Source organism: Stegodyphus dumicola, chromosome 1, assembly GCF_044657685.1.
Source record: "Stegodyphus dumicola isolate Sdum_Otavi_A_Nest chromosome 1, ASM4465768v1".
In the NCBI taxonomy this organism is placed as follows: Eukaryota; Metazoa; Arthropoda; class Arachnida; order Araneae; family Eresidae; genus Stegodyphus; species Stegodyphus dumicola.
Window position 1 is genome coordinate 196,314,000 of NC_140768.1, and position 19,473 is coordinate 196,333,472.

General features: G+C 31.9%; 1 protein-coding gene across 2 annotated transcripts in view; it reads right to left on the reverse strand.

The window, feature by feature from the left end:
• The window catches only part of RYBP (ring and YY1 binding protein), an 87,258-nt gene that overhangs the window by 8,582 nt on the left and 59,203 nt on the right, over positions 1–19,473 (reverse strand). For both annotated transcript variants that reach the window (XM_085824549.1, XM_085824552.1), the window contains exons 2-3: positions 14,127–14,255; positions 6,985–7,125 (exon numbers count right to left, since the gene is read on the reverse strand). In XM_085824549.1, coding sequence (XP_085680675.1) covers positions 6,985–7,125; positions 14,127–14,255 — 270 coding nt within the window. The remainder of the gene's footprint in view (positions 1–6,984; positions 7,126–14,126; positions 14,256–19,473) is intronic.

A 19,473-nucleotide genomic window follows, 5' to 3' on the forward strand; every position in this document is an offset into this window, starting at 1 on the left:
CTAAATCTCTGGGTCATTGATTATCATATGAATTTCAATGCAGATTGGTTATATTGCTATTAATAAAATCCATATTAAAAATATCTGGTGCAATATTCATTCTTTCTGTGAGATTCCTGAAACATTTGGAAAGCAATATTTATAGTTCAATTGCATTTGATACTATTTCTGATTTATTAAGTTTTTGTCATAAATTAAAAATCTTTAAATCTTTCAACATTTTTCTATATTCTTCATTTACATGCAGATATTATTTTTTTAAAAATAATTTCTTTTATTTATAGATATTTACGGGGTTGCCACTCAAACGGGAGAATGAAATTCCCTGACATTTCCAGGTGTGTTTCAAGAAAATTCCAGTCTATCCGCGTAATGTACGTTGGCTGTGCTAAGATTTAAATTAATTATGGTATTTACTTGTATTGTGCAGCAAATTCACTTAATTATTCAATAAATCCCAGAGGACATTTATTCTTAATTATTCTTGGTATACTTTGTTTGATAATTTTGTTTACTTTTCCACTTAAGAAACTTAATAAAATTTAAGATAGTATATACATTGGATAACGAATGTATGTTTTATTTAATTATTACTCATGATCATCACCAGTTCAAGACGAGGCTAGTCTGGTCCTTATAAATCACAATGCAATGCTAAATAGTTAGGTTAGATTTTAGGTAAATTTAATTTGTGTGAGTATGTTCTTAAAAGGCACCTCAACACTTGAAAACACAAATATAATAGTTGTTGTTTTCTCCACTGAAGAATGAGATTAGAATCTTCCCAATCTGGAATAAAATAAGGCTTTTTTTGCAGACATTCTGCAGCTAAACGAAAGAAAAAAATCTATTTTAATATATTGAGGTATTTTATATTTATTTCGCAGCATACATAAGGAAAAAATATGTGCATTAAGTTTCGTGACGGTATGTCATCATACTGCTAGAATTAATTTCAGGATTATGCCAAAGAAAATTTCCTGAAATTTGGAAATATTATTTACTAATAATAAATTTAGAGGGAAGAAGCAACATTAAATTATATGAATAACATAAAAATAAAGATAATTACTTAAAAATTGAATTAGAATAATCAACGATATTTTAGCGAATAATATTACATGGTTAGCCTAGATGACTGATTACTATTTTTTATTTTGCTGCAAAATGGCAAGGTATTTATTAAAAAAAAAAAAAAAAAAAGGTTTAAAAAGATTTTGCGGTAAAATTCTAGTATACGGTAACGCTTTGGCATGATTTTGAAACTTGTCGCTAAGACCAAAATGAACCGTTTACTGCGCATCATCATGTCACCAAATCCCATTGTACCATACATGGAGATTATTCTAACTAAAGGACGTCTAGAACTAAAGAATGTAGACTAAACTTCATGGTTGCGGTGCCGTGCACTACAAAGATAACAAGCAGTAAAGTGTCTCATTTACGCTGCTCCGCATCTGCGAGTGCAATCCAGAGCTGTAACTCGAGAAATAAACAATCTCGTTGTTAGGAGACGTGTGCACCACGTTATTTTCATTTTTGCGATAAATGCTTATCGACGTGGTGCTCGTGGTTTGAGACAAAAGCATCTCGACGTGCGTGACACGTCTTTTTAGCGCAAGTGGTTAAAGAAATTTTAAACGATATTCATTTTATGAACTCTTGATAACGTGACCTTCGAACTTTGACACCGCTTTCGAGCTTTGGCGACAGATATATCACGCATGCACAGCTGTTTCCCTCTATGATGGAACAGAGCCACGTCTGTTGCAGAGAGGTTTTCCTTCTTTACAACACATATGCTTTGATTCTAACCTCCATGGTACCGTGTACTAGGATTAAACCCACTTTTTTTTTATACGAGAACAGGTACTTTCTTTAGTTCATGCACTGCACATGCGATTCTCGAGAATACTGGAAACCAAAAGTTGTGGGAAACTTGCTTTGCCTTTCTAAAAGACAATCAAATTGGAGCTGCGAAAATTGGCTCTATGCCAGCTGCCCGAATGACACTCACATGATACACAATTCGCCAAAAAAGTTATCTCTTCCGACATTGGCGCAAAAATTGCTTTTTTTGGCGGTATTGTTGTATGAACTTCCCTGACTTTTCCAGTTTTGACAAAAATACTTAAATTCCATGACTTTTTCCCTGAATTGTTTGGTCAATTTTCGAATTCCCTGACATTTTCCGGTTCTCCCGGTTTTCCAGGTAGCGTGGCAACCCTGTATTTATTAGATTTTATAGATATTTTATACATATTTAGCATAATATTTGTACAGTCAAAAGTCGTTAATCCGGACTCATCGGGACTTCGGCGATTCCGGATTATAGATCATCAGTTTAAATCTGGTAAGATGGCATGCAGAAATTACAAAATTAAAAATATGAAACCGCAATTTATGAAATAAAGAACAATTATGATCTAAAGGGTATCAAAATTTACAAAAAGAAAAAGCTTAATATTTATTTGTTTACTTTATTAAACATTTCTTTCAATGTAAGTTGTTTCGTTTCATGTGATAATACTTTCTCTTTAATTCTATTAAACAGATATAATTTCTTGTTTAGTTACAAAGTTCCGCTGTTCAAGTCCTATAATTGCTGTGTTGAGAATACCGACTAATTTGTCAATCGAAATGTTTTCGTTTTCAATAACCTCTGGGTCACTTTCTTCACTATGGGAAGCGAATTATAATGACGAGGCTCTTCATTTAAATCATATCAAAGACGGAGTACATCGAGATGAAATACTACACTTAGTAAGGAATTATAAGCCAAATAAAATAAAAACATCTGCCCTGAAGATAAGGATAGTGCTGACAGATCAACTTCCAATCTGCAGCGTGAAATTGATAAACAGATTTCGGATTTCGAAACATACTTTCGCTTTGTAGATACAAATTACATATTAGTAAATATATATCGGAAATTCTATTTGACATAATCGAAAGTTCAAGCTTACTTTTATGAAATTGCTCTAACAGTCTGCAAAAAATAATAAGCCGGATCCAATTCAAAGATTAAGGAACAACGCAATCTGCAACATTATACCGTCCATTACACATTAAACATGCATGCGCACAAACATATTCGCAGCCGTAAAGGTCTTACGCGCACTCGTAAACGCCTGTAATATGCATTAATACATACATAAAAATGAAATAAAATTTGAAAATAGTGCAATTTAGGAATTAGTGTATTAAAAAAATAATTTAAAATTTGTTGTGATCTCCTTTCTTATGTTATATGCATTTATTTTAGTTTTGAATATGCACTTATTTTATTTTGTAATATGCACTTATTTTATTTTATTATGGTATATGCATTTACTAGTCTTTGTTCTCAAATTTTGTCTGATTATTTGAATATGGCAAAACAAACGAGATCGTCTGTCTAAAGGATAGACTAGTCACCGTGGTGGGCTTTATTTAACTATGAAACCCAACCATGCAGACAATTTGTTCGTTTGGGTTTCAGTGCAAGTGGAACTAGTAGAAATCAGCGGTCTTAGCCAGGAAGGCCACTGGTTGGGGTCTGATAGATTTAAAAACCTGATAAATCGTATTTAATAAGCATAATACTAATAAACGAACCAGTTTTATAAAACAAAAATAAAATGCTTATATCGGATGTAACTAAATCTCGATATAAAAAAAAATAACACTGATAAAGGAGAGTGTTATAACACTGAATTTATATACTAAACGGAATACACATTAATTCTATATACAGGAAAATTTAGCAAATTTCGTTGGGAATATCTAGTGGCGAAATCCTTACTATATATATCCTTATTTTAAATTCATCGCATACCTCGTGTTTCGACTCTTACCTCAAAATACATATAACCCACAAATAACTATTTTTTATTTAAATTTAATAACTTTATTAACCTATACAAATTTCTCAGGATCTTTTCAGTTATAGGACAACACACACAAAAGAATTTTCTCTATAGAAATAAATGCGCTAGTAAGAAAATGCACTTTTGACAGCAGCTCATGTCTATAATGGTAAAATTTTTCTGAACATAAGAATTTTGTTGCTTAAATTCATTTTCTTCATTAAACAAAAAACCAAATAGAATGACACATTTTTAAAAATGTTTTATTCACATTCTGAAAACGAGAACACTGCTATAAAAGCAAAGAAAAAAAAAGGAACAGCATATTTCACTTAACGGGAGCCAACTTTGACGCATAAACTTTTAAACACAAAATATTTTAAGCATGTTATGTAGTAATCGTTTGGTTTATTTAATTGTTGCAAAGCACTCAAGGGTTATTTAATTTGATTTGGCTTTATGTGATTATGACAAAGCCTCGAGGGCTATCTGCCTAAGAGGAGGGATGCCTTCGTGGAGGACTTTCTAATGGACACTGGCTCGTATACACGTTACACTACATGAAAACGTCCATGCAGCCAGCCCGTTTGCGGGATAAGGGGAAGGATGCCTTCGTGGAGGGCTTTTTAAGGGAAACCGGCTTGTGTACACGTGACACATGAGATAAACACGGACGCATCAATGCAGAATCCTTTCGCCGGGATTTGAACCCCGGACAGAACTAGCAGTGTTCCGCTGTGGGCTAGCTTGGATAACGGAAAAGAGCAAAATCTCATAATGGACGCAAAATGATGGCCTGTATAATACGAAATTATTGCCATTTCAATAGCATAAAGTGACTTTCGTGGCATTGTATTTTATTTTATTTAGCTCATGATAAAATACACAAGGACTATTAATATAATTATAGTTTGACCCGGATTGAAACCCCTGTGACTGGCTCACCACATGGGCGTTTTCGTGAATTTACCTATATGTAACACGGGTACAAGATAGTTTTCCTTCGACAGTCTTTCACGACACATACTTTCTTTAGACAGGTCGCCCTTTGCGTGTTTTATCATAATCTAACAAACCAAACTAAACCTAATCCCAAGCGAGGACTAGCACTCAGAGGAGATCTTCGTGAAGGACTTTTTAAATGAGATTGGCTTATTAGGCAGCAAAAATCCACGAAAACTGCCAGGTAGCCAGCCCATTTACCGGGATTTAAACTCTTTTCAAACTGCCAATTTCTACTTTGGCGCTGTGGGCTTTTCTTGAATCTTTATCAAAAATCTTTGCAAAGTAATCGCGAACACACAGTTATTGGTTTTTAATTTGATTTGGTTTTATGTGATTATGACAAAGCCTCGAGGGCTATCTGCCTAAGAGGAGGGATGCCTTCATGGAGGACTTCCTAATGGACACTGGCTCGTATGCACGTTACACTTGGCGAAAACCATGAAAACGCTCATGCAGCCAGGCCGTTTGCGGGATTTGAACCTCAGACCGAACTACAGCGACTTTACTGCTCGGCCGCTAGTGGGCCAAAATTATTGAGTACCAAAGGATTAATTAAGTTACGAACTTAATAACTTTCATTTGTAGTGCTGCTATCAGTATTGACATTTGGAGAGGTTTTTTTTCTAACGAAATTTTTTAATGTAATTAATTTAATTTGTTAGCTAATTGATCCTCTGACAAATTTTTTGTGCACAGTATATCTAACCCTTCGATACACTGTTTTACTTAACTTACAATCCGTTAATTTTATACCGGTAAATTTCTTTCCAAAAAATGCGTACTTTTCCCCCTAGATTTTAAAACTATTTTGTATTTCAAATCTTAATAATAAAATTTAAAAAACAAATATTTCTAGAAATTCTTTCAGCATATGTATTTATTCGATTTAATTGAAGTTTTCGAGTAGACTATCTTCCTTTCGACATCCAAGAAATTTTTATACGTCAGTTTGCATTTACAAGGAACACACAGCCACATATTCGAATACAAAAATCAGGCATACTGAAAGCACATTTTTAACATTTCAAAATGTAAAAAGGAAAAATATACCATTAGAAACACCGGCACTTGAAATACGAGAGCAAACAAAATAGGTGCTTGCAACATTTTATATTTTATCCTGTTCTTGATGTTGTAGTGAACTTTTAATACATTGTATAATAGATGGTTTATTAAAAAGTACGTCTTACATTACAATTGTTACTTTTTCCTGTTTCTTCTAAATTTCGGTAATGTATTATAACAACGAGCGATTCTGTTTAACTTTCATTTGTATAAATAACCACAAGGCAAACTGTTGTAAAACGATTTATCTTCATTCACAAGCTTGCAGTCATTGGAAAGATAATTCACACTTGCTGTCTGACAATGATTCTTCATTCTCAGGACCCATCCGTAAAGTGTTCTTTTCGGACTTCACACCCTATTAAGACCTTTGTGTCAACTGACAGCCGCCTGCAGAAAGGTAGGGGAAGGAAGACCAGATCGCGTCGTCTAAACACGTCTTAAGCAATCTTTGCCAAATTTGGGCTTCGTGTATACACGTCTTAAGCATTTTTTGTGCGATTTGAAATTCGTGTAAAGGCGTCTTAAGCATTTTTAAAGGAAACTCCAACGTCTTAAGCAGTTAAAGGGTTAATGATTGTATTTAACCTCAATTTTAGTACAACTTTAATTTCCAATAGTTATGACAAATGTGCAAAATTTTTTATCTTTGTATAGTATAAATCACAACAACGCTTATGAAAATGCAAGATAAATTGTCAAATATAATGCTCAAAATATAAATGAAATAATTTGTTTAAAAATTATTCCACTTATATTTTGAACATCATATTTAAACTAACAATTTTTATTTGCATTTTTATAATAAAACAAGTTCTTATTTTTCATGAATGCATCTGAATCGTCACATTACGATATAATTTAAAAAAAAAAATAAATAAATAAAGCTACCATTATTGGCACAAACCTAAATATTTTTGATCAACTGATTATCTTAGTTGCCTATTTAATATCCTGATAATTGAAATACATCTTTTAATCTACCTGTATACCTGTATGTAAATAGATACATACATACTACTTTCTTAAAGTTAACAGTATATTACAGTGAATATAAAAATATTACCTAATTTTTTTGGCAGCTTTATCACCAGAAGACTTTTTGTCCTTGTCAGGTTTTAAATTTGAACTTTTCTGTTTTGGTTGAGATTGCGTATATTGTTGGGCAACTTGCTGAGCAACAAGTTGTGGATTAATCCGGGGTTTCCTATAAATCAAATAAATGCTGATATAGTATTTTACATCAAATAATAATTATGACATGATATTTAACTAATGAAATATAAACACTGCTTAACAAAATTAGAGGAGCAGGTGATTTAGCAAGAACAGATACCCCATGCAACACAATATAAAAAAAGAGAGGAAGAAATGAATCAAAAGATGGAAATTCCTGATTTACTGTAAACAAAAGTGAGGCCAAAAATTTTTATTTATAACTTTTGAAAGAAAAAAAGCACTGACGAACTTCCTCAACTCTCACTGATGAGGTAGTCAAAATTCTTAGGGAGTTCTTCCCTATTCTTGAAGAAAAGCTTTTTACAAATGAAAGCTTTTTACAAAGAACTTCAATAGAGGTTGTGGTCTAACAGCAATGCATAAGCCTAATATATAACCTGTTAAATTGAGTTCAAATCTGGATAGCACAATGTTCACTTCATATTCCGTATTGTTTCTTTAAGTTCACAAAGTGCACTCGATGAGGTAGAACATTGTCATCCATAGAAAAGGCTGAATCATTGATAGCAGCAATATAAGACATGAGCAAGTTATTTACAAACTTCATCCTTGTACCAATAAGAAATTACTCTAAATGACATACAGGTCAATATCCCTGTCACAGCAAGCATATCATCTCTAATAAGATGCAATTTTTCTCAGATAAGTGCTTAATAGCATTGAGTGCCAGGTTCTCTCTGGATCAGTAGCCAATAATTATCTAGCTCCAGGCTGAACCTGAATTCGCAGATAATAGAAATTTGACTTTACTCAGCAGGTCCCCAATCCCACTACTTTTCAACTTAGTTTCAAGCCCTATAACGGTAGAAGTTTTTTGGGCCAAAACAACTGTCTTATACTCACACATTCCATATGTGTGAAAAAGGTGCCTGCAAGTTGTTTGTGCTGATAACCTTAACCATTACATTTTCATGCAAATTTTAAACATTTATTTAGACTTAAAAATTTAACTCTTTCTGCAAAGTTTAAATTTCAGGTTTTTCATACTGGTTAAAATTGTATATCATTTCTGTAGCATTAAATATTTTTTAATCATCACTTTCAAAAAAATTTTAACAATTTGGATATTTTCGATAACATATACAGCAAAACAAAACAAAAATTACAAGAACTTTGACAGTATGTACCTTTTCTATTAACTTCAACATTTACATGGTGTTGTCTAGCCACCCAGATGATAATGGTTAGAGGAGCCTGACTGTGATACTGAAGGACCCAGGTTCGAATCCTGGCGAAGGCATGGAGGTAAAATTGTCTGTCCCTTCATAGGTGGTAATGGTGGCCGCCTATTAGGTTCCTCCACAATAAAATGACCACCACTTCTGGCCTTAGAAGTGGCCAATGCCGCTATAGGCAAGTGCCCACCACTGGGGGGGAGGACAGTGTTTTCTCAGTTTAGAAGAGTGAATTTTTGTAAATTTAAGAAAATGAATTCATAAAAGTCTATGGGGAAAAGTTTTAGATTTAACAAAAGATGAGACGGGGATTTGATAAAACTAAAAGACTAAAAATACCTATGAAATAACAAAATATTGAGAAGTTTTATAACTTTAAAATAAAAATGTAATACAAGTAATTCTTGTTAAAACTTCAAAGACACTAGCAGTTTAGTCAATAATCACTACATTTTCCTTTTTTTTTTTTTTTTTTAAATAAATTCATGCCTCTGAACATTTACAAGAACCACGGTTACAAGCAGTAAGGAACTTTCTCAAAGACTGAAGAATAAGGCCCGAGAAACTTTGTCTTTTTAAGGAATTTACAGGTGTTTGAACTATAAGTTCAAAAGGTTAACATCTGTTTCAAAGGATGAAGGAAAGTCATTATCTGAGATCACAGCTCATGAAATGACCCTGACCAAAGCATCTTCAACCATTTCCTTAACTTGACACCAACTCCATAAATATGCTACTAACCTTAGACTCGCTCTACGAATGGATACTATTTGAACTGAATCACCTTCCAAAATTCTGGTTCACAATACGTATTGTCTAGCAAATTAAGTTGGTTAAACATACTTACATGAGACAGACACAACAAACTGCTTCTTCCACAAGTGGGCTAAGGATATAGGTCTGAAGGAATCACCTACTTTATGTGATATTTGTATAAACATAAATTTTTTCATGACTTTAGATAAACAGCATTTTAAATTGCTTTCCGAAGCTGTCTTTTCAACATTTGGAGGGATCTTTACGCAATTTCATAATATTTTAATCGACTACTTTAACCCTCTCTGATTATGATTGCGAAATTCATAAAAACATAGAAGTTGATTTGAATGAAATCATAAATCGATGGAAAAACAGCAACAGGACTCATTTGAAATGGCAACATTGTGCCACTCCTGTACCCAATTTTGTCGCATGGCATACCAGAGTGACCATCTCTCTATGTTGCATTGTCAAGGGAAGCCAAAGTAACGGTCACCCTGCAAATAGTCCACGCAAACGGCGATGCACCTTATGAGCTGATACTGGGAATGCTTCAAAGATACCCATTTCCTGACTAATGGTCCATGATGTGGTCGTACGGTTTTACAGGGCTGACCTCACAATACGTTTGTCCTCTCAGGCATTGGTCATGGGAGAGATGCCATTCAATATGACCATCAGCAATCCACTGATTCCATATTCGCATGACAGTGGTTGGATGTCGACCAGTGTGACCGGCGATATCACAGAACGATAATATCTACACTTTTGATAGGCAATGATACTGCCTCTATTGTATTTCAGAACTTGCTGGTAAGTTTCCTATTCTTATTTGAGACATAATACGATATTCTGAGCAAACTCCAACCTTACAAAGCACTTTCCAAATGAGAAATTCACTACACAACTTTTTTTTTTTAAATGCTGTGCTTTAGATATTGTTTCTTCCTCCTGAGTCATATTAATGCACTGAAATACTAATCATTTGCTTTTCCAAAGTTCTTCTTCCTTTCATGTGATTTTGATGTTCATCAGATCATTCCTTCCTGGTGTATTGCAATTTTAATGTGTTTTTCTTGTCCAGTGATGAGCTTTTTGGAAGTTGGATGGGACTTTACTTTTGACTCTAAATTTTTACAGTACATCACTATTGTTCACAATATTCCCAATGTGAAATCACGCCTAAACTCCATCAAGTATTGCATTATTTGCCCTGCCCACAATATTATTTGACACACTGATATTTTTCAATTTGATAAACTCTTCATACAATTACACCTAATTCAGTTTCAAATTATTTCTTTATTGCATATCCTCACAGAATACATTACTTTTGTTACATATACATCTGAATATGATGACATGCTACATTATTCTTATACATGTAATATTTTCTATATTGTTAGTATTATTTGAGGCCTATACACTTAACAGATCCAACTGACCTTGCATTATTCTCTTTAACTCAGGAGTTTCATACTTCTGATATCAAAGTTAGGTTTTTGCTATACAGTATGTTCAACAGTACATGTTCACCTGGGCATTTTACTGTTTTACTGAATCATATAGCTGTACAGCCTATCGTTTTATTCAGCACATAGTGGATATATACATTATTTTTGTTATTTTTACATAAATTCATTTTGCTGCAAATTTACATTTCTATTTTTCTGGAGCACATGTGCATTTCTTTTTGGCCATAGAATGCGTAAATCTGTTACTAGTTATCAGTTACAGATTCTAAGCACTATAGTTCTCTGCAAAAACGTTCTTTGCACATTGCTGATTTGCAATTTTCTGATTGATTCCTTGCAATTTGCTCATTATTGTACCTTATCCTGCATTATTCTGATCAGAGTTTGAGCCCATAACGATTCAGTTTTTGCATAATTTTTTTAGTTTTGGTATGATGATTATTAGACATCTAACAGATAGACTTTTAAGTGAAGTTCTTTTGTCTCCAGGCATCTGAATCACATAAAGGTTTGCATCAATCAATTCTCCATGTGAGCAGAAAAGCAAAATGAACTGTATCATGATAGTAAAGCGTCCAGTTTGCTTGAGGGAAGCTTGCAGATTTAAAAGTCCCCATTTGGCTGCATTTAACACTCACCATATTGAGGGTAGGAGAAGAAAAATATCCCAAATAAACAATGGATACAAATCAATATTTAGGTAAGATAAAAAATAGTCTTGCAGAATGAAAAATGTCAGTAAGGTAAGATATTTATCTGATTACATAACGTAAAATGCATATGTGAAAGATAAGGTAGTAAAGAGATTTTAGAAACATATTCTGTCATGGATTTTATTCTATGGCCTATTTGCATAAAAATTTAATTATTTTAAATCATAAGGCATAATAATCTTATATAACAATTTTCAATTTTGTATGGATCCAAATTAATTTAAATACCAATTTCTAGAACACAAATGGCCCAGATGACTTGTTGCTCTATCTTAATATCTAAACAGAATACCAGGAAACAAACACAGGTGAAAATTTAAACTAAACCTTTTGTTTGCTAATTACCCTGATAATTATACAAACTCAGTAATAATAAAAAAATCGATCTCCAAAACTCAATTCAGAAACAAATGCTAAAGTAAAATTTAAATAAGTGCAAGTTTGGGCTCAAGTCCCCAAATTTTTATGAGCTTTTCCAGATAGCAGAACTGAAGTTAATTTCAGCTGCAGGTAGTAGTAATGGCGTGGTAAACTAAACACGTGATAAACTATACAGGACAAAATCTTTCTCTTGGACTCAATGAACAACAGGTTATTGGCTTTTTGCTGAAATACTGAATGACTAACAGAACCCCTAATGTCTCTCTTTTGGTAGCTGCATATCCTTTTTGCATATCTCAAAAACTATATTTGCTTCCACTGACAAACTAAATATTTTCTTTTTAAAATTTAACAAGAACTTTGCAATTTTTACAATACTCTAAATGACAATGCCTATTTCTTCACCATTACATGATGGCCAGGAATTTTTAATTGAAATTATTTTTTGGTCTCCATCTAAATCCCTCAATAGGATACTTTGTAACCTAAATAACAAGATTCTTTAGCTGCAGATTTACATTTGGACACATTTACTTTTAAACCCGCTTCTTGTAATGACATAAAAGCTTCTCACACATCCTCACTGTGCTCATCAGTTGTCCTCAGGCCTGATGCCTACCTGAAAATAACCAGAATTTGAATCAAGCATAATGATATACATGTTGACTTAATTTCTGACTAGATTCTGGATAGGAAATAAACTGGAACCATTCTCTAACCATTCCCAAATCTGGGAAATTCCAATTCCCAAATATCTCTAACCAAAATCAATTTCACGCTGCTCTGCGAGCGGAAAGGAGGGGGGGGGGGGCGTCACGGCACGCAATGAGCTGGAAGTTGATTTGTCAGCACTATCCTTATCTTCAGGACAGATGTTTTTATTTTATTTGGCTTATAATTCCTTACTAAATGTAGTATTTCATCTTGATGTACTCCGTCTTTGATATGATTTAAATCAAATTCCTCGTCATTATAAATATCACGAATACAAATCAAATAGTTTTCTGGTTGCAATTTTCTAATTTCGACTATGCACGCGTTGAAAGAAATGTTTAATAAAGTAAACAAATAAATATTAAGCTTTATTTTTGTAAATTTTGATAACCTTTAGAATATAATTGCTCTTTATTTCATAAATTACGGTTTTATATTTTTAATTTTATAATTTCTGCATGCCATCTTACCAGATTTAAACTGATGATCTATAATCTAGAAAAATCGATAATTTGGAATCGCCGAAGTCTCGACGAGTCCGGATTAAAGACATTTGACTGTATTACTTAATTACCTAATTTTGTTGTTTTGTAATTACAATACAAAAATATTGGTAGCAGTACTTCCTGAAGCATTTTCACAATTACGGTACTTTTGGTATGACTACAACTAATTTTTTTTTACTGTGGCAGAATCCCAAAACATCATCTTTTTAACAACAAGTTGTTTAGAATGGTTCAAAATTGAAATTGGAAAGATGTATTCAGTTAAAAATCAAACAAAACAGCATTTAGCTTGTATAATCAATGCTTCATTACCTTTTATGAAGAAATTAAATATTTCTTTTGATTTTATCATACTGAGAAAAATATGCTATTTATAGATATCATTTCTACTCTGCGCAAATGAATAGTCTATTGCAGACAATGAAATGTGCATGATTTACAGAAATTTTATAGATATTTTAATGCTCTGAAATTCTGAAGAATGAGTCTTTAAATTTCTATTCTGAAGAAGCATATCACAAATTAAAAGAGATTCTAATTCAATCACAGTAAAAATATCCTACGTTTTCTTGCCACAATCAAAATGAATGGAATCAAATTACCTGTAGGGTAAACAAGTCCTCTGCTGCAGGGTGCTTGATTAGAAAGATTAACAGTTAAGAGTTTACAGATCTATGACTTGCTCCTCTTCCAATCAACACGATTTTCAACTTGGGATGTAGTACATGATGTCATGATCATTTAGTCAGTTGGTAAATTCGTCCTATTTTGCATACCACTTACCTTCCTCCATTTCTGTAAAATCTATTGTTTTCCCCGGATTTTTGCAGCTCTTAGTTTTTAAAAAATTTCCATAGAAACTAGAGAATCTGCAGTAGTTGGATTCTATGCATCTAATCAAAAATCAAATTTCAGTAAAACACCTTTGAGTATAGTTAGTCCACTGAAAAGTGCCAAACTAACGAATGGTAATAATGTAGTTAATGAATGATAAATACAACAGGCAGAAAATTAATACACGGAAAAAATGGAAGTGATGAAACAAAAATATTCATGAAATAACACAAAATGCAAATATAAACAAACATTTTTTACGAGATGTATAGTGTTTACATGAGTATTAATACAAAAGAATAAACAAATACTTCCTCCCATGTGTCCTCACACAACATCCTTTTAGATATTTTTGGGCAGAAAAAAACACACACTTCTTCATAGAAATTTAAATTCAAATATTTATTCTCACCTTGTAGACGTTCCTTTACGTACATCACACATCAAGCACTTGAAAGCTTCAGCTGAATTTCTGTATGTACAAACACTACAATCCCAGTAATTTTCTTCAGCACCTTTAGAAGATCTTTTTGTTCTTCTGCTATAAGTTTAAAATCATACATTAGTTTTAATTAAAAATTCAGAAAGGTAACATACACATGGTATTTACATTCTGCAATTACATTCTTGCACTGATAGTGTCTGACTCATAATGCTTCAATTCTCACCTTCTGAGAGCTAACAATATATGAATACATGCATTATTTATGGATGAAAGTTCTGCCAGTGATAAACCTAATACTTTTCCTTGCAAATTCCTGCATATTAATGCTAAGTTACCACACATTCGATCCTTTTTTTTTTAAACTTTAATACTTCAATAAATTAAATAAGATATTCAATACTTTAATTATAAACATGGACTTTAAGTGATTTTACTTGACTGTATGCAAATATAAGCCTTTTGAATATATTTGAAGCAGGTTAGAATATAGATTTTATTTAGCATATGAGGTAGGCTAGACTTCATTACATTAAGCCTGTTAATTTTTTTTTTTAACAAGATACTTTCATTATATGATGAGTTTATCTCCATCATCCCTGAAGTCAGGTAGCATTTATATATTTAAGTTTCTAAGGTTTAATTATGAATTTTTTAAAAAATTTTATTACATGTTTCATAATTTTTGTTTATTACATTTTTTAATTTATTAAATTATATACTGATGCGTTTAGCTTTTCAATACTGATCTTAAATCAAATTAAAGCAATTAATTTAAAACAAATATTTAAACACATGAAAAAAGGTCATGTTTGCATGTTAGCATTTGAGACAGAACTTCAGAAATGGTTCTGTATGCTTATGTACTAAAAACCTTATGAGATCACAAATTATCAATGCAATGAAAAGACAGATTAATGGAATTTTATTATCCCCCTTCGTAAATGCCTCATCAAATGCAATAACAATGTTATGAATTTAATTATGCAAAACTCGATAATGACATCACTTTAAAATAATATTAGATGTTACTGTTATTATAATTAAATTATTACTGTAATCTTGTTCAAGTCTATATCAAAATGCTAAAGCACAGTCTGAATAATGGATCAGACAATTAAATTGTAGCTTATGTATGACACAGTGCTCACCTCATTTTATTTTGATAATACTACTATACAGTCAAAAGTCGTTAATTCGGACCTCAAAGCTACAAACTTTCTACGCATGCTCGTTTAATGTATAACGGACGGTATAAGCTAAGCTAAAATTATCTAATTCAGTTAATGTTGCAGATGGCGCTGTTATAATTGGATCCGGCTTTTTATTTTTTGCAGACTGTTGGAGCAATTTTATAAAAGCAAGCTTGAACTTTCGATTATGTCAAAAAGAATTTCCGATTCTGGAGCTATCAAAGGATCTACAAAGCGAAAGCATGTTCCGATGTCCATCAAACAAAAAGTGGAATTGCTGCAAAAAATGGATAAAGGCATATCCTTTGTTTATCTAAACTTTGTTTATCTTTAACGCCGTGGCGCGCAATGAATTGGAAGTTGATCTGTCAGACTATCCTTATCTTCAGGCGAGATGTTTTTATTTTATTTGGCTTATAATTCCTTACTAAATGTAGTATTTCATCTCAATGTACTCCGTCTTTGATATCATTTAAATCAAATTCCTCGTCATTATAATTCGCTTCCGATAGCGAAGAAAGTGACAGAGGTTATTGAAAACAAAAAAATTTCGATTGACAAATTAGTCGGTATTCTCGACACAGCAATTATAGGACTTGAACAGCAGAACTTTGTAACTGAACAAGAAATTATGTCTGTTTATAGAATTAAAAAGAATGTATTATCACATAAAAAACAAAACAACTTACATTGAAAGAAATGTTTAATAAAGTAAACAAATAAATATTAAGCTCTCTCTCTCTCTCTCTCTCTTTTTTTTTTTTTTTTTTTTTTTTTGTACATTTTGATACCCTTTAGATCATAACTGTTCTTTATTTCATAAATTACAGTTTCATATTTTTAATTTTATAATTTCTGCATGCCATCTTACCAGATTTAAACTGATGATCTATAATCCGGAATCGCTGAAGTCCCGATGAGTCCGGATTAACGACTTTTGACTTTACTGTTTTTTAAATTAAATTTTCACAGGGAACAAAAAGAAAAGAAAAGCTGGCAAGACCATCTCTCATTTACTTTATTTCTTACATTACAGACATATTTAACATCTTCAAACAATAATTAAATATTTTACAAATATTTTTTCCCCTTTTTTATAACAGATATATATTAAAAAATGGGGAAAAAAATAGAAAACTCTTAAAAATAAGAGCAAATAAACTGCTACTGGATAAAGTGGTAACAAATAAAAATGAATCTGTAACTAATAAAGATATAATACAGCTTAAGTATTATATCTTTACTAGATCACAGCATTAAAATGTAAGGTAAAAATATCAATTTACATAAAGTACTTTAAAATACCCCTGTCTTTTACTCTAAAAAATTTCCAATTAAACCAAGATTTAAATTTATTACGCTCAAATGAAAATTACTGTAATTTCGTGCAGATAAGGCATGGCTACGGCCTATCTATATTTTTACTATGTCTTTAGAGCATAATTTAAAGCATAGTTTATGCACGAGCAAAACGGTTACTGTAGGATTCACTGTAACATTTTAGCTATATAAATGAGAAAGATGTACAACCAACATTTGACTTTAACAGGAGATGCACATATTGAATTATTATAATATTTATAAATTTTATCATCCTACTTTGTTTCTTAAAATATTTATGTTTCAAAATAACTTCAAATACTTCATTTTTAAAAGCACAAGAATTAAATAGTATAATGCACACAAAAATAAAAAATAAATTTTATATAATAAGTTATTTTTATCCCTTTATCAGTTTTCCTCAGGCATTCTGGAAATATATCTGCTCTAATATACCCTTTTATCAAGTTTTTTAAAGCACTTTTTTATTTATTTATTTATTTATTTTTTGTGTATAATATTGTGTAACATTCTTGTGAATAGAAGTATTGTCTTCTATTTTATCAGTATTTGCTCAAAATTTAACAGTGATTTTGATTACGATACTGAACATTTTTAGAAGCTAGGTATTTTCAAAGTAAGAAATGAAAGAAATGACATTTCATCAAATCTGAAAATATTTTTAGCTCGTATCATATATTTCTTTGGCTAAATTCTTGAATTTTGAATATATTCAGCTGAGATATTTTTGTATTCTCCATTTACAACATGATGTAACATTCGATACTAACATCACAATTTATGCAACCCTTCAGTGAGAAAACAGTCACCCTTCACATTCACCTGCAATGTTATTTCACCAAGTCTCTTTGCATTAGCATAGGCTCATTAATTAGAATACTTGAAATTTTTGAAGCAAATTCACAAACTGTAGGTCTTTCCTGCATTTCCTTCTTTCAGAAATACAGTTAAACCTCATATCCCAAACAAATTATTTAAGCAAAAGAGGCCCTGGATGACAAATGTCATCTCAGGTTACAAACACTCAAGCCAGCAACATATCATTTTCAAAAGTATTTTGAAATAACCAATACCACATACACTCAAGAACTTCTGACAGGGTTGCTACTCTCACAGAAGAATGGAATTCCCTGACTTTTCCAGGTGCGTTTTAAGAAAATTCCAGTTTATTAGCACAGTGCACTTTGGCTGTGCTGAGAGGTAAATTAATTATGGTACCACTTGAAAGCACAAAAATTAGCCAATTAAACATGACTATGTATATATATACATATGTAAGATAAAAATATATGAATCAAAATTATAGTTTAAACTATAAACATTAATTCTTCTTCTTTATTCTAGAATCGTAATAACTTCTCTGCATTGCATCATTTCTAGATCTCTCTATGGCAGCTCTGATGATGTAATAATTGGGAACTGAAACTGCCATTGTAAACCAAAACTTTTCTCTTCGCCGTGCTTCCATCTTTCATAACTACGCACTTCAGCTTTGCTCTCTACGATGGTAAAATGTTATTTCACTGGTTTGCTTTCTATCTCAACAATATCAAAAATGTAAATCTTCAGTGGAAAGGCATGACTAGAGTGCCAAGTGATTGTGGCCACAAATATCAGTTGAAAATAAAAATGAAATTAAAACTACCCCGACTGCCAAGTTCTTTAGATATTACCAAGTTAGCATTACTAGCATACTACGCAATCAAAATCTTCTTCAATATGGGTCTAATCACGCATCTGCAGTGTTCCGTCTTTTCCTTTTGCTTTTATTATGCCAATTAAGCCGGTAGGATAGTTTCCTGTAGCCTGAAACCTCAATGGAAAATTTAGGTCACCTCTTCAAATCATCGTTTTGTGATAAATCCAAAATAATGTGAAAGAAGTGAATCATCAAATTTGTTTTTTCAGTGTTTAAAAAATAACAGATCATTCTTCTGTGTGGTGTTTTGCAAGTGCTTCTACAGATTGAAAGTAATCTCTCGATAAATTGAGAAATTCAAATGCCTAGTTAAAAGGAATAGTGAATTTGCTTCGCCGATCTCTACAATATTTAGAAAAAAAAAAAAAAAAGTGTTTTAAATCTTTAGTGAATTACCGTTTAGGAATTCAGCATTACAGTGGGTTCAAGGTCGATCTGAGTTAGTGTTTGCAAGTATGTGAGACAGAAAATTATTTGCACTTCCGCTTTTTCAACAGCTCAAAAATTATTACATTCGTGTGAATCTAGCTCAGGAACTAAATTATTTAATGTGCTGCGGATTCTATAGTTTTCATTTCAACTTTGGTTAAAATGTCTGCAATTTGTTTTGAGAAAATCTGAAATTCTTGTTCATTAATTTTTCTTATTTTTCATAATTATGTGTGAGCAAATTAAGTAACGAATTTTAAGCTATTTAAATTATTCATAGGGAAGGATATTAAGGTGTTTTTATGTTTTTGAAATTTTGTTGAGAATTTTGAATACGAATTTTATAATTATTCTAAAAATGAAGTAGGTGTAACACATAAGTGAAATTATTACAGACACGTAATATGAAATTATGGTAAATGCATGTTAAATTTATGGGTGATTGTATGTTAAGTATAGTGTATGTTGAGGGAGTACTGGGTTCCTAAGCAGAGGCCTGTAATTACCTCTGTACAGTTGTTCCCTTCACTCTCTTCAAGATAATTTTGGAGACTCTCATTTTATGAGTGTGTGTATTATTTTTATATTATTATTATTATTATATTTGTTTATTGTGGAATGTATTAGTGCAGTTCTCAAAGGCCAGTTACCTTAT